At 56.5% G+C, this 15,489-nt stretch overlaps 1 protein-coding gene and 1 long non-coding RNA gene across 7 annotated transcripts; both read left to right on the plus strand.

Annotated features, from left to right (window-relative positions):
• Nucleotides 1-636: 636 nt before the first annotated feature.
• LOC124505659 (uncharacterized) lies at nucleotides 637-2,625 on the plus strand. The gene is made up of 2 exons (XR_006960699.1): nucleotides 637-867; nucleotides 1,309-2,625. It is a non-coding gene; the product is annotated as an uncharacterized LOC124505659 (long non-coding RNA).
• Nucleotides 2,626-7,373: 4,748 nt separating this feature from the next.
• On the plus strand, nucleotides 7,374-15,243 carry SLC39A13 (solute carrier family 39 member 13). Of its 6 annotated transcripts, none has more exons than XM_047071420.1 (10): nucleotides 7,374-7,453; nucleotides 8,930-9,238; nucleotides 11,130-11,243; nucleotides 11,469-11,662; nucleotides 12,059-12,163; nucleotides 12,277-12,366; nucleotides 13,112-13,162; nucleotides 13,463-13,595; nucleotides 13,774-13,873; nucleotides 14,001-15,243. In XM_047071420.1, the coding sequence occupies exons 2-10, from the start codon at nucleotides 8,938-8,940 to the stop codon at nucleotides 14,074-14,076; spliced, it is 1,164 nt and encodes a 387-aa protein (XP_046927376.1). In that variant the 5' UTR covers nucleotides 7,374-7,453; nucleotides 8,930-8,937; the 3' UTR covers nucleotides 14,077-15,243. The 6 variants fall into 6 exon arrangements, with proteins under 6 accessions (XP_046927376.1, XP_046927379.1, XP_046927377.1 ...); XM_047071423.1 differs by having other exon boundaries at nucleotides 13,463-13,591; XM_047071421.1 differs by having other exon boundaries at nucleotides 11,523-11,662.
• The last annotated feature ends 246 nt before the right edge of the window (nucleotides 15,244-15,489 follow it).

Raw genomic sequence — 15,489 nt, forward strand, 5'->3', positions numbered from 1 at the left:
CCATGGTCCTGGCCCATTCCCGGCTCCCCTGCCCTGTCCCCATCACCACAGTCTCTTGCTTCTCCTGGTCCAGGTTGTAAGATGTCAGAGTTGGACACATTCCGGCCTCAAGTGCCCACGAGAGCAAAGAGGTTATAAAAACAGAAAGGTGAGCAGTCTGTTGAATCAAGGGCTCTCCTTGGCTCCCTGCCCTGGGAATTCACACCCAGCAGTCGCACTTAACTCCCTAGGAAGAAAGCCTCAAGGGAGCTGTGTTCCCTGCTAGTTAGAACCAAGACATTGGTGCCAGACCTTGTTGTAGAGCAACAGAGACCGTCCCCTGGCTAAGTGACTTAACCCTAAAATGGAGAGAAAAATGCCTCTCCTGGCCTGGAGAGTTCACAGAAGGGAAGTTTCTTTCTAAAAGCCAAGAGCTCAGCCCCTCTTCATGCATGGTCTCATTTAAGCCCCATAACAGTTCTGACAGGTCGGTACTATTATTACTCCCATTTTACAGATGAGAAATCTGAGGCGGAGGAGTCTTCCTAAGATCACACAGCCCTGCAGGGGCTTGAACCCCAATCCTGTGTAACTGCAAGTCAGGTGCATTTATACTGCCTCAGAGAGGTTCCTCTTCCTTTCTCCTAGGAACTGTTCTCTGCCACCACCAACCCGCAGGGTCAGGGGCCCTGAGTGGCGAGTTGAACCATGACTGGATGGCCCTGCCCAGCTGTGGTGCAGTCCCCAAATGCCTGACTGCCCTTGCTTCTTGGGTTGGGCTTGCGGATGGCTTCCTGGGCACGCAAGGGGTTGGGGCCAGCTGCAGCAGGGACTCCTCCAGGCCGTTCCCCAGCCATATTGTTTGCGGCCACCGTACCCTGCAATCAGGTAGGTGTCTGTCTCTTGCAGAGGGGTGTTATAAGTTCCTGTAGGGGCCCTCCCGGCAAGGCAAGGAAACAGAGAAACCAGACTTGAGCTTCTCTCTGGTTTAAGCACCTTCCAAGGCCCTGGTAGAGGCCTCTGCAAATTTGTATTTGTGATTTTGTAGTCTTTTTCTTAACGAGGACCTCAAATTGTAAAAGCATCAGGCTCTACACAACCTAGCTCTGTCCCCACGCTGAGGACAGTGGAAAGCGTTCCATCCTCCTCTGGCTCCCTGGCCCTGAGGCAAGCGAGACCTCCACTTTCCCATCTGTGCAACGAGATTGAAGCCGGGAGACAGGCGGGTACAGCAGGGGCAAGGAGAAGGGATCAGGGTCCCCATCCTTTACAGAAGGCTCAGATCTGCAGAGGGTTTTCACCAGCCTGCATTTGTTGCATCTCCAACAGCCTCGCGGAGTAAATGGAGCCTCCTACCCCCGTCTTCCAGCTGAGATAACTGAGGCCCGGAACAGAAGGTGCAGGCCAGGAACAGAAGGTGCAGGCCAGAGCCTCTCCCCCACGGGCCCCGGGGGGCTCCGCCCAGGATGCCGAGCCAGGGTTGGAGGGAGTAGGGGACAGAGGGTGCGGGGACGGCGCAGCGGAGGCAGTGGGGAGGCGGCGGCGTCCCGCACTGTCTCACCGCAGGACCGACCTCGGCGCTTATCTGCTCGGGCAGCTTCCGCCCCCCACCCCAGCCCCCGCCGCAGCCCGGGCCCCCGCCCCCGCCTCCGGAGGGCCGGCCCGAGGGCCCCTCCCCCGGCGCCCGCCCCCAGGGAGCGCCGAGCTAGCAGGGCGCTGCCCGGCCGAGCGGAGAGGGGCCCGGCCCCCAGATGAGGCGCCGGAAGTGATCAATAACCCCGGGGGGCGGGGGCGCCTCTTGCTTCCAGCCCGCCGCGCCAGGCCGAGCGGGGGTCCCCTGGGCAAAGCTGGGAGAGAGGCTGCGAGGGAAGAGGAGCGGGGTCCCCTAAAGGCCGGAAAGCAGGAGGAGAGGCGGGGTCGGTCTGCACCGGGTTCGGAGGGACACGAGCCCACCCCCCCTCCCAACACACACGCACAAGTGCACACGCACACACTAGCAACGCCCATGGGCGTCCCTGGCACAGATGTGGGAGGGAAGAGAGAAGTGGAGACACCTTAGAGAAAGTGAAAAGCAAGCCGCAAACGGGAGCAGACGCCCGCCACGTGCAACTGGCAAAGGTTAAGCATCAAAAATACATAAAGAACTCTTGCAAATCCATAGGGGGGAAAAACACATAATATCCGGCAGAAAATTTGATAAACGACGTGAAAAGGCATTTTAAAGAAGAGGAAGCACATGTGTTCAAGTGAACATCTTAAGAGATGCTCAAGTTCATTGGTAGTGAAGGAACAACAGCGACGACCACGGTGGGATGCTATTTTACAGCACTGGAAGGGCAAAAATTAAGCCTGACAGCACCCAGTGTTGGAGAAGAGGTGGAGCCGCACAATCTCCCGTGCATCGCTAGCCAGCAACTCTGTGTAACCACTGGAGAAGACAATCTGGCCTTATCTTATAATGCGGAGACGCAGCAGATCCCCACCCCCCAGGCATAAAATCAAGAGAGACCTTGCCTTGTGCTCCAAGAGACCTGGGCGGGAACGTTCAAAGATACACTGTTCTTAATAGCAAAACTCTGGGAGTAACCCAAGTGAACACTAAGGAGAGCGGGTAAATAAATTACAGTGGATACATCCACACAGCGATAAGGCAGTTCAGCAGTTAAGCAAGCAAATGAACCAGTTTCACATAATGGCATAAATGCATCTTAGCACCATACTGTTGAGTGCAAAAGCCAGTCCCAGAAAACAAATACCCTTCCTGTGAAGTTCAAAACCAAGGCAAGCCATATCTCTACAAATAGCAATGTTGGGTCCTTCCTTCTAATACTTTTGTTATTAGGAGATGACAAAAGACTCAAGAGTAATACTGAGAAATTATGAGAACCTATAAAAAATATATAGTTGGTTTACCAGGTATCAAAGGAATACATAAAAATAATTTGCCTTCCTGTCAGCTATCATCGAATCGTTCAGAATGTAATGGGAAATATCCTATTCAAAATACCTGAAAAAAATGCAACATATCTTAAAGTAAACTTATTAATAATTATGCAGGGCCTATATGAAAACAATTGTAAGAATCACTGAACGATGTAAAAGAAAACTTTAGAACAACTTTTATTTTCCTTAGCTTTAAAAAGAGCCCAGGGCCGCCTGGCTGGCTCAGTCGGTGGAGCACGTGACTCGTGATCTCGGGTTGTGAGTTTGAGCCCCACATTGGGTGTAGAGATTACTTAAAAATAAAAGCTTAAAAAAAAAGAGAGAGAGAGAGAGAGAGGCACCTGGGTGGCTCAGTCAGTTAAGCGTCTGCCTCTTGATTTCAGCTCAGGTCAGGAGCTCATGGTCTGAGGTGGAGCCCTCTGTGGGGCTCTGCATTGAGTGTGGAGCCTCCTTGGGATTTACTCTCTGCCCCTTCCCTGCTTGCTTGCACGTGCACAATTTCTTTCAAAATAAATAAATAAACATTAAAAAAAAAAAAAACTTGAAAAGGAAAGATCTTGAAAACCTGATCATCACAAAATTCAGGTTCCCCCAATAAGGAGACAGGGAGATGGGACGGGGGTGGGAGTGACAAGTAAGCAAATATATCAATAAACACATAAATTAAGTAAAGGAGGGCCTGCAAAGGCCCAGATGGCTGTGCATAATGCAGAAGTATCTGCATTTGTGCTCCTGAAGGGGAAAGGGAGACATTAAAGCCATTTGGACTGACTTTTATTCAGGGTATAGGCAAGAGGTTGTCTTTCTTTCCAGAAGCCCATATGGAATGGGGGGAAAGGCCTGTGCATGCAGGGGACAGGGCTAAAAAAAACCCCTAAGACACACAACACTGAGGGCCTTCAGCCTGGACAGATCCAGAAGGCTTCAGGGAAGCCTTGTAAAAGGGCTGAATTTCAATCAACAGAAATGGCAGAAGGGGAGAAATACGCCAGGCCTGCCGGGGGGTGGGATGGCAATTACAAAGGGGGTTATAAAGGCAGAGAGACCAGACAGAAAGAAGTGAGGCTTGACTGCCCAGGAAGGGTTGTGCTATGAAGCTGCTAGTGCCTCGTCTGGCCAGGGCTCAGGATCTGGGGGGTAAAGCACCCCAGAAACTCACTAGGGGGCTGAGGCTGCTCTAAGAAGGGTGACTTGAGAGAGGGTTAAGGTCAGGGGTTCCTGAGGGGCAGATTCAGTTGGGAGAGGCTGAGCCTGAAGCCGCTGTAAGAGTAACAGGCCTCATTTCACAGCTGTACTCACGGGCAAGGAGCTCACCACCCTGAGCCTCAGAAGCCTCTCTACAAGAGGTTGCTGCCAGCCTGTGGACCCAAAGAAAGCCCTGAAAAGGAGAAGGCCTCTGGAAGCAAAAAAAAAAAAAAAAAAAAAAAAATGTGCATCAACCCCCACCCTAGAGTGTCTAGCCCTGTGCAGCCAGAGGGGAGGTTGTCAGAACAGTGACAATGCCAGACCTTGATGGTCTTGCAGCCCCCACCTTGTCAGCAGGCCCAGGCCCAGAGGCAGTCCTCCCTTCTGGAAATAGAGGGCTGAGACCTTGTTGTTGAAAAGGGCCCCCACTAAAGATACCAAAGCCAGGAACGACGTGTTAAAGTCAGACCCAGTGAGGTCAGAAAAACGGATCTGCAGCCCCCCAGTCAGAGGCCTCCCAGCCACACAGATCCGAGCACTGTCTAGGCCCGTCCACCCTGCTAAAATTTTTCTGCCCAGGGCCACGACTCAGGAGGTCGCTGTGGCCTCCAAACCGATTGATAAATGTGTTGGAAAACACTCATCCGTCAACTGTGCTCAGCAAGGAGATGGTCCCCACCTTGTATCTTTTTTTTTTTTTAATTTTTTTTCAACGTTTTTTATTTATTTTGGGGACAGAGAGAGACAGAGCGTGAGCGGGGGAGGGGCAGAGAGAGAGGGAGACACAGAATCGGAAACAGGCTCCAGGCTCCGAGCCATCAGCCCAGAGCCCGACGCGGGGCTCGAACTCACGGACCGCGAGATCATGACCTGGCTGAAGTCGGACGCTTAACCGACTGCGCCACCCAGGCGCCCCTCCACCTTGTATCTTTAAGTTATCTGTTCATTGCTATAACATTTTCTTTATACCCATATATCCACACATGTAAATAATTATATAATACCTAAGCCTTAAAGAGAACTTGTCGTATGCCAGGCATAGTTCTAAATGCTCTGTGTGTATTCCCTCATTTACTCCTGACAACAATCTGACACAGAAATCCACTTTACAGATGAGGAAACTGAGGCATAGGATGTCAAGTAATTTGCTCCAGGAAGTCTGGTACAAGAATCTGGCTGTCTTAACCATAAAGCTATGAGGTCATCAAATAAATCAATAAATAAGTTGAGATTTTATGTACACATGTATATACATTTGTACATAATTGCATAAATGTGATCATATTCATGTTTTGACGTGCTTTTAAATTTTCCTTTTATATTTTTCCTCCCCACCCATCCATGGAATCCATGTTATCACTCAATGTTTGATCTTCTATATTTTTTATTATTCACAATTATACATAGTCTTCTATATACTGATGCCTATAATCACATATATTTAGACAGGGTTCCTTTTGTCATTATTTTAAAAGAGCAGATCATATTAAATAAATATTTCTGCATCTTTCTTTTCTCACCTGGAAGCCCCTGGCAGATCTAATGCATTGCTTTTAACAGCACACATCAGTCCACACACCGTCTTTTCACCTGGTCCCCTCTGCTCATGGTCCTCTTCTAGAGCCCCCCAGTGTGCTTCTTTACTCCATTAGGGAGTTTGATGGTGGAAATTCCAGGCTAGGTGAGAGGAAAGGACAGTGAGAAGGCAGCCAGGTGACGTTTCTGGCTGGGTCTTGCCTTATCCTCTTGCTGGGGGCCAGCAGCCCTCAGCCCCCAGAGGCAGGAATGCTAACTTGACTGTCTTATTGTGAAATCATTTGTATATTGTGAAGTGCTTTGCATATGATTAAGTGATTTGCATATGGGGGGGTGGGTGCATCTTTGACATCCCAGAGCAGCATCCCTGAGCGTCTTCCTCCCTTTGCAAAAAAACCAACCCAGGGCTTCCACTTCAGAACTCGCCTATGGGCTTGGTGTGGTGAGACAGACACGGGGCTTTCAGAGGAAAGCTGATCCCACCTAGAAGGAGCTGGAGGTCCAAGAAAAGCACACATTGGAGTGTGGTCAACAGGCATCAGGTGCAGTATGTGAGTCATGTGCCCTCAGAGCCCCCAGTAGGCGAGAGCAACACAGGACAGTTGAAGGGAACCAGCATGGGTGACGAATGAGGGTCAGAGGTTTGGAGACCCCTACCCGGTCGCAATCTCTGCCCAAGTGGGTATCCACGTGCCCCATCCTGAATATTACACAGTCTTGGCTGATTCCCAGCAAAAGATGCAATGTGGAACCTCCAAGCCAGACTCCCACCTCCCTGGAAGTGAGAGGTGCTGTCACATGCTCTGGGCTCAGGGACACCCAGGGGGAAACCTGGCTCTGCCATCTGTGCCACTGCGTGACCCCGGGGCTAACAGTACCCACCTCAGTGGGGGCAGAATGAGGATTCAGTGAGATAATGCAGATGGAGTGAATGGCACGCAACAGTGTCCAGTAAATTGTAGATATAATAATGCTATTTATTGTTTGCTGCCCTAGTCTGAGGTTAGGCCTACCTTCCTCCAGGTGAGGCAAGCACAAAAGGGAGCTACCCCAGGTTTGGGGTTCCAAGCAACAGTGTCAAGCCACCACGCATTGGACCCCAAAGGGTTACAAGCCCTGGAGACAAAGGCCTGAGGTTCCCAGTGAAAAACCAAAGCATAAAAATAATTCGATGAGTAAGAATAAAATTCCCTCTTCTGAGGTTCCCGAGGCTAGGCCCCTCCCTGCGGCGGGCACTTCCCCTTTCCCTTGTTCATGGAGGAGCCAGGCCGGTTTGACTCACAGCAGGAGCGCCCAAGCCAGGCACCCACCCCGACCCCGGCCGGGCTCCGGGCTCCGGGCTGCGAGGGCTGGCAGTGGAGCGCGCCCTCGTGCGGCCGTGGGCGACACTGCAGCCCGAGAGAGGAAGCGGCGGCCGGAGCCGCAAGCCCAGCCACCCAGCGGCTCGCGGTCCCTGCGGGGCCGCCCTCTCCGCCCCGCCCAGCGGGGGCTGAGCGCCTCGCTCCTGGGGCTCCCACTTCCGCCGGGCCCTCCCCTCCGCCCCCGATCCTCCGGGCGGAAGTGCGCCTGGGCCTCCCGGGTCCCCCACAGCCGCGAGGCGGAAGCGCGCCTCGACCGCCGCTCCCCTCGACCCTGCGGCGCGCCGCGCGTCGGGTTCCGGACAGGTCCCGTGTGACGTGGCCGCGCTCCGGGGGCGGCTCCGGGCTGGGGGCCGGGCGGCGGACCGGGCGGGGCAGACCCGGGGCGGGGCGCGGCGCCGCAGCTGGATGGCTGGGGCCGTCCGGAGCGCCGCCGCCGCCGCTGCCGCACGGTGAGTGACCGCCCGACCCTCGGGGCCCGCGCCCCGGGCGGGACGCCTCGGCCGATCCCCCCCCCACTCCGACCCCGGCCCTGCCGCTCCCGGGCAGACCCGGGCCTCTGGCGCAGAGCCCGGGAATTCAACTTCCTAGGGCTTCTCTTCTCCCCTGTCGCCCTGCACGTCGCTGCCCATCGCTCCCTCGCTGCCCATCGCTCCCTCGCTTTCCTCCTCCGTGTCCGTCTCCCAGTCTCTCTGGCTCTCTCACTCCTGACTTTCTCTTGCTTTCTCCTTTCCCTCTGCTCTCTGGCTCTCCGTCCTCCGCTTCTCCTCTGCCCAGACTGTGGTCCCCTCACCTCTGCGTGCCCTGCCTTGGCCTCAAGTCCGGCCCGGCCCAGTCCTGCCTTTGGACCCCGTGGAGCTCAGCGGGTTTGCTCAGTCTCTCGTGAGGGCCTGTGGAGGTCCTGGACGCGGGCATCTTTTTCAGCCTCCCACCGCCATCAGGGGATGAGGAAACTGAGGCAGGGACATCGCCAGCTCAAGGTCACGGCCAGATGAGGCAGGGCAGACCGCATTTAAACCTCATGCCTGAGTTTCCAGACTGAACTTCTCTCTTAGTTGACTCACATCCACATCCTGTGATCCAGAGGCTGGGAACCTTCCTGCTGCCCGGTGCCCCAGGTCTCCTGCAATATAAGGAGGGCTCTCCCTGCCCCCTCCCTGCCGGGCACAGTTCACCTGCATCAGCAAGCTCGTGGCCTTCGCAGCCTGTGCGGGAGGCAGTTCTGTTATCCTACAGAGGAGGAAACTGAGGCTCAGGTGCTGCAGGGACTTTGCCTACACTCAAAAAGCCATAGCTGCAGAGCACAAAGTTTAGGGCAGGTCTCCGAAGCGTGTGCCCTGCACAGCTGTGAGGCAGTTCCTAACTGAAGGATCTTTCTCTTCAGCCCTACGTCCTGTCTGTCTCTGTGCCCTGGGGACAGTGGGCTTGTTGCCTAGGGAGAAGCTCTTGACGGTTCTGCCCTAGCTCAGCTGCTCGCTTTCCCCACCTGCGCCTCCCAGTGTCGCCCATCAAGCTAGACAGTGCCAGCCTCAGTCCCCTGGGGCGTCCTCACTGGGGCTTGTCCTGGCGGCGGGGCCTCCCCTGGCAGCTAGAGACACCCGACTGGGCTGGGCCTGCCGGTGGCTGAAGGGAGCCCAGCCAGCGCCTCACCCCGTCATTAGGGAAAGTTTAGCCCCAGGCAGACGTGCTGACACACAGTCTGGAGCTGGCTCAGAAGGAAACAATGTGTGGTCCTTGGGAGTGGGGTGTAGAAGAGTAGAGCCCCTTTACTCTGGGAACCCATCACTGGGATCAGAAGCCCTGGGCAAGGCAAGCAGGAGAGTGGATGCCATGGCCGCTTGTAGGGAGGAGGGTTAAGATGCCACGTTTGCTAAGCAGGTGTGCGGCCAAGGGTGGCAGCTCACGTAAGAGGCCTTTGTGTTTTTCAGCACGTGGCATGCCTGGATGTCCCTGCCCTGGCTGTGGCATGGCGGGCCAGAGGCTCCTCTTCTTCACTGCTCTTGTCCTAGAGCTCCTGGGAGGGGCTGGGGGTTCCCAGCAGGCCCTGAGGAGCCGGGGGCCTGCCGCGGCCTGTCGTCTAGACAACAAAGAAAGCGAATCCTGGGGGGCCCTGCTGAGTGGGGAGAGGCTGGACACCTGGATCTGCTCCCTCCTGGGCTCACTCATGGTGGGGCTCAGTGGGGTCTTCCCACTGCTCGTGATTCCCCTGGAGATGGGGACTACGCTGCGCTCAGAAGGTAGGTGACCCTCCTCTGGTGCCCAGGGCAGCCAGCAGCGTGGAAAACATCGCTGCTCTCCCTGGTAGAGTGGGGCCTCACGTCCCAGGTTTCAGTGTGTCTGAGGTGGAGGGCGGGGACACATGTAACTTCTCACTTTGGTCCTGTGAGACCAGGGTGTGCCATGCTCTTTCCTTCGTTCATCCTTTGTTCCGAAAGAATCAAAGTCAGCAGACGTTCACCAAGAAACAGTATAGACACTGGTTGGAAATGTGAGTGCCAGGCTGCTTGGGTTCAACCCCTGGCTCTGCCGCTTTCCAGCTGGGTGGCATCGGGCAAGTTGCTTGAGGCTCAGGCTCCCAACCTTAAAAAGGGGCACCTGGGTGGCTCAGTCGGTGAAGCATCCGACTCTTGGTTCCAGCTCAGGTCATGATCTCATGGATCATGGGTTCAAGCCTGCATCGGGTTCTGTGCTGACAGTGTGGAGCCTGCTTGGGATTCTCTCCCTCCCTCTGTCTCTGCCCCTCCTCTGCTCATTCTGTCTCTCTCTCAAAATAAATAAACTTGAAGAATAGTTTTTAAGAATGGGCATAATCCTAGTATGTACTTCATAGGTACTGCTGTGAAGATGAAATGAGCTAATATTGGTAAAAGCACTTAGAAGGCTGCCTGGTGCAGGGGAAAGGGCAGCATGTTCACAGGCCCTGTGCCGGCTACAGGGATGCGGTGCCTTGCCCTTCAGTCTCTGCTCATAGCGCAAAAGACCCTCCTACCAAGGGCCCCTGGGTCAGCCTTACCCAGGTAGCCAGCCTGCCTCTGGGGAGGGGATCTGGGAGGCAGGGCACCGGCATGGGAAGAAGCTGCCCTTTTGTGCCAGATACATGTACTGTCCACAAATGACATGTTGTGATGAAAACCAAAGAGACTAGATGGGTAGCTGCTAAAACTAGGTGCCTGCTGCCTCACCCAGGAATGCAACATGCTAGGTCTGGACCAGACTCCTGGAATCTGTTTGAAATGCCTGCTCCAGGGGTTTCTGCCGCTTGCGAGGCTCAGGAGCTGTTCATTCAGCAGATGGTTATGAGCACATCTATGCCCTGCGCCAGGCTGACGGCTGGTGCCGCAGCTGTGAATGGGGCCGATGTGGGGCCCTGCTGTCATGCCTGTGCCCGTGCATCCTCTCAGCCCCTCTTACCGTGTCCCGGTGAGTCAGCATAGGGAGGACTTGGATTATTAGCCCCATTTCACAAATGGGGAAGCACAGGCACAGAGGGGTCCTTTGATCAGGCTGAGGTCACACAGCCTGGAAGCGGCAGCTTTTCCTGGGATTCCACCCGATCACCAAGCTGCCTCTGCCCTCTGGGCCTGTTTCTCTACAAACCAAGAGCTTGGACATAGTCTTCTTAGGGCACTTCCAACTCTGGATGCTGCAAGTCTGCAAAAGTCCCCAAATCTCTGCCACTTTTCCAAGAGTGGCCGTGGCTGTGAAAAGAAAAATTCCCACTTGGAGAGCACTTGCTATATGTATTGCAATTTAATTGCCCCAAGATCCCTATCAGATATAATTATCCCCAGTTTACAGATGGGAAAACGAATCCCAGAAGTTACCTGCCCAAGGTCACCAGCTTTCGGATTCCCAAGCCCAGTCTCCTAACTGTGAAGCACTAGTTAGTACTCCACAGTCATCCAGCAGGTCGTGATGTATTTCCTGTTGAGCACCCAGCCAGTGCTGGGCCTGGGGGTGGGGGTGGGGGGGTGGGGTCGGTGCTCCAGGAAGGGCAGGAGGCCAAGTCCAGCCTTCTGGAGGCTTGCAGTCTGGTTGGAAAAACATAGCGCCCAGTAAGCTGGGTGGGGCAGAGGTCGGGCCAGCGGTTCTGGTAGATCAGCCCCAGGCCCCGAATCTCTTTTGTAGCTGGGGCCAGACGTCTGAAACAGCTGCTCAGCTTTGCCTTGGGGGGACTTTTGGGCAATGTGTTTCTCCACCTGCTGCCTGAGGCGTGGGCCTACACATGCAGTGCCAGCCCTGGTGAGTGAGGCTGCAGTTGGGCAGGAGGGCAGAGGGAGCTGGTGCCCATGCCTAAGGTTGGCCTAGGCCCTACCTGCTCTGCCAGAATGACTGGGAGAGGGGTTCTGGGCGTCTGGCAGGGAACGTGCCCTGGCCCCGATACCCTGGCCCCTGTGGGAGTCCCTGGGGCCCAGCTTTCCCACCAGCCATTCCTGTCCCCCTTCCCCTGTCACTGCCCCTGACTAGATCCCATTCCAAATGGCCCCCCTTCTGTGGCCCTGGCTTGGCCTGGCCTGTCAGTGCTGCCCCCTGCAGGTGGTGAGGGGCAGAGCCTGCAGCAGCAACAGCAACTGGGACTGTGGGTCATTGCTGGCTTCCTGACCTTTCTGGCATTGGAGAAGATGTTCCTGGACAGCAAGGAGAAGGAGGGGACCAGCCAGGTGAGCTCCACATCCCAGGGTCCGGACAAGCTGGCCTCTACTCTGTGGTGGTTGAGGGCCTGCAGGCCCAGGTTCTGAATTGAACCCTGAAAAGTGGGTCTCTTGGCCATTCCCTGGGGGCTCTGGGAGGCTGGGCCAACTGGGAAGATCTGGGGAGTGACGACACTGGCCCTGCTCTGGCTTGTTCTCATAGACTGACGGCGGCAGCCGTGTGGGAGGCACAGGATCAGTTGGGTCTGGGTACACGCGGCTTATTGAGCAGCAGAGAAGTCTAGCTAGACAAAAGGGGCAAGGGTCTCCCTGCCTGTTTCTCCATCTCTTGCTCCTTTCCTGCGTCTACCCTGGCCAAGTGGGGGAGCATCTAATGTCACCTCTCCCTCCTTCTCCTGGCCCTAGGCCCCCAGCAAAGACCCTGCCGCTGCTGCCGCGCTCAATGGAGGCCGCTATCTGGCCCAGCCGGCTGCAGAGCCCGGCGTGAGCGCCGTGGTCCGGACCATCAAAGTGAGTGGCCCGCTCAGGGTCCCCTCTCCCTGCAGCTGTTCCTCCCCACAAGTGGCAGGCCCAGCTGAGCCCTGCCCACCCAGGTCAGCCTGGCTTCCTCTCCCCTCATGCAGGTCAGTGGCTATCTCAACCTGCTGGCCAACACCATAGACAACTTCACTCATGGGCTGGCTGTAGCTGCCAGCTTCCTTGTGAGCAAGAAGGTGAGTGGCGGCTGCGACAGTGGGGATCCAGGCATTTCTGGGGGGAATGATGGTGCCTATGTAGACCAGGTGGTTCTACCTCCAAAATAAGCTTCCAGTTTCTGTCCTTCCCACTCCCTCCACCATCCACACCCCCATCTAAGCCCCAAGGGCTCCTGCATGAGGCCGCCTTCTGTCCCAAGCCAAACACTCCTTTTTGGGATCACATACCTCTGCCAGGCTGCTAGGCTTGGGCCCTGCCTGCTTCTAGATGCTTCTCACCCACTTCTGCACTCTGTCCTCTGAGCTCTGACATTAGGGGTCCGCCTACTCTTGAACTGGCCGAGCTCTTTCCCCGCTCATGGCCTCCACCTCACACTACCCCGTCTGCCTGGAATGTTCTTCCTCCCACTCTTTGAAACACTGGCTCCTTATCCTTCAGGCTTCGACTTAAATGCACTTCCTCAAACAGGCCTTTGCTGACCCCTCATCTAAATTAGGCCCCTGTCACTTGTGTCTATGACACCCAGTCCATCTCTTCTCCTGCAGTACTTATCACTGTAATCATGCAGTTCTTTGTGTGTTCATTCAGTCCTTGCCTCCTGCTTCGTGAAGGCAGGCTCCTTGTGTGTTGTATTCACTGCTGTATTTCTAGTAGCCAAATGGTGTCCGGCCAGAGCACTCAGCAGAGTAAATATTTGTAGAATGAGTGGACAAGTGGGTGCCTGGCCCTCGGCCCAGAACCCCACAGACTCCTTCCCTGCAGATTGGGCTCCTGACCACCATGGCCATCCTTCTGCACGAGATCCCCCATGAGGTGTGTGTGCCAGAGGGTCTCCATGGCGGCAGTGGGGACGTGGGGCTTCAGAGAGGGGGTGGGGGTAGGAAGCCCAGCAGTAGCAGCCTTGGGGGCTGGGCTCCGGAGGCCTGGAGCTCTCAGCCCACCAGGCTGCAGCTTCCATCTCAGCTGTGCTCCAGCCTCCTGGGGACTGGGGTCCCAGCCTAGGGGATGTGGGCTTGGCGGGGGGCCCAGCAGCAAGGCCGGTGCAGGGGGCTCGGTGTGCATGTCCGTACCTGACCCCTGGGGCCCAGAGTGATCATCTGGACCTCCCCTCAGGTGGGCGACTTTGCCATCCTGCTCCGGGCCGGCTTTGACCGATGGAGCGCAGCCAAGCTGCAGCTCTCGACGGCACTGGGGGGCCTGCTGGGCGCCTGCTTCGCCATCTGTACGCAGTCCCCCAAGGGAGTAGGTACGGGCACGGTGGGTGGGGGTGGCAGGTGGCGGTCAGTGGAGGGGCCCCGGCCAGAGGGCACAGCTGCCCCGCCCCAGTGTGCAGGCCAGGATCTGCCCGGTCTACCCTGTGGGAGTGGGTGCGGTGCACGTGGCTCCCCTGGGCTCCTAGCCAGTCGGGACTTCTCCCACTGCAGAGGAGACCGTGGCCTGGATCCTGCCCTTCACCTCTGGTGGCTTTCTCTATATCGCCCTGGTGAACGTGCTGCCGGACCTCTTGGAGGAAGATGACCCGTGGTGAGTTACCCTCCCCACCGCCACTCACAGGGTTCATGGGAGCTCGAGGGGGAAGGGCTTCTGGGCTCCGCCCCTTCATCAGCCAGTGGCCGCCGCCCCCCCCTGAGCCCCACCCCTCTCCCCACAGGCGCTCCCTGCAGCAAGTGCTGCTGCTCTGCACAGGCATCGTGGTGATGGTGCTGTTCTCGCTTTTCGTGGATTGACGGTCCCTGATGCCCCCCACACTGCAATAAGAGACTCAGATTCACTCTGTGACCGTGTGTGAGGCAGAGGGCGAGTGCCTGAGAGAGCACACCTCTGACCAGATGAGAGGATGGTGTGTGTGTGTGTGCATGCGTGCGTGTGTGTACACGTGCACACGTGTGACCAGTTATGTGTGAGACCGACACTGTGATCATGCGCTGGGCCCAGGGCCCGATGCCCGCGCCGGCCCCCAGCCACGCCGTGGTCTTCTCTCCTGACCACCCTGTCACCCTGCACTTCTCACAGTGAGCAGTGAGGACGAGCAGCACTGGTCCCAGGTGGAGGCCTCTCCCCACAAGACTGCAGGGGGAGTGAGAGGCTGCTCCCCAGGGAGCTCAGGGGGCCCAAAGCTGTCTCCTTCTGGGGCCTTGGCGTCCCTGACCTCTGCTCGGGCACCAAGCCCTGGGCAGCCGAGGGGCTGAGGCTGGGGCACCTTCTCTCTGCCGTGTCCATTGTCCCGGCCCTTCCTTTGCCAGCTCTAAGGCCAAAGAAAGGAGAGGCAGGTGCTTGTGTAGCCCCTCACCCCACTCAGCACTGACAGCCCTACCCAGCCCAGGATGGAGCCTGGCAGATGCTTTCCAAGACCTTTTCCTCGTGGCTGCCAGCCCTAGGCCGGCTCCCGTTCCCCCCGGTGAACGCTCCCTGGCAGCGCCGGCGGCTTTTGCCACCTCCAGCTGCCAAACAGCAGCCTGCGGGGCAGGGAGCAGCCCTGGGCCAGAGAGGCCTCTGAGGCCAGCTCAGGGATGCTCACGCCAGCACAGGATCCAGGCAGAGATCCTGGGGGCAGGAAGAGTGTGCCACGGCTGCCCCCCGGCTCCAGGCCCCTTTTTCCTGTCCCACGTAGGCTGAGGGGGAGTTGGGGGTGGTGAGGGCTCCGCGTTGTCAGCACTCAGGAATGTGCTCTGGGAGAATGCTGAAGCCATAATCCCCAGCTATTTCCCTTGGCTGACACCCAGGTACTCAGCTGGCCCACTCCACAGCCGGGCTCAGCCCTGCTGCTCAACCGTGGACGTTCTGAGAAGCAGCCGTCAAGAGGGTCTGAATGGTTTTACAGCAGTTTTGCTGTGGTTCCGTTTCTATCTGTAAATATTCTATAGATAAGATGCAAATAAATAATTATATACAAACTGGTTGTCTCTCCTCTGCACACCAGAGTCCGTGGTCAAGCAGGGCTTTCCCAGGAGTCCCTTGCTCCAGCCGGGTTGGTGGCTGTGTGGGTCCCAGCTCAGCATCTTATCCCTTCTCCCCTCACCTTCAGCTCTTCTGCTTCATGTTCATCTCTGAACTATTACTCTGCAGTGCTTCTTAGAACAGGGTATAGCCCCTCATGCTATCCCTGGCTCGTTAGCTTTTCATCCCAACACTATAAGCCT

The sequence above is a fragment of the Lynx rufus genome, unplaced genomic scaffold, assembly GCF_022079265.1.
Source record: "Lynx rufus isolate CCGP_SWC_20201006 ecotype Redwood Valley unplaced genomic scaffold, mLynRuf1.p SCAF_9, whole genome shotgun sequence".
NCBI classification, from domain to species: domain Eukaryota; kingdom Metazoa; phylum Chordata; class Mammalia; order Carnivora; family Felidae; genus Lynx; species Lynx rufus.

Coding starts and splice junctions, on each gene's coding strand:
- SLC39A13 (XM_047071420.1), top strand. CDS start 8,938: ATGCCTGGATGTCCCTGCCCTGGCTGTGGCATGGCGGGCCAGAGGCTC. Junction 12,164..12,276: donor CCGTGGTCCGGACCATCAAA/GTGAGTGGCCCG, acceptor CCCCTCATGCAG/GTCAGTGGCTATCTCAACCT. Junction 13,874..14,000: donor TTGGAGGAAGATGACCCGTG/GTGAGTTACCCT, acceptor CTCTCCCCACAG/GCGCTCCCTGCAGCAAGTGC.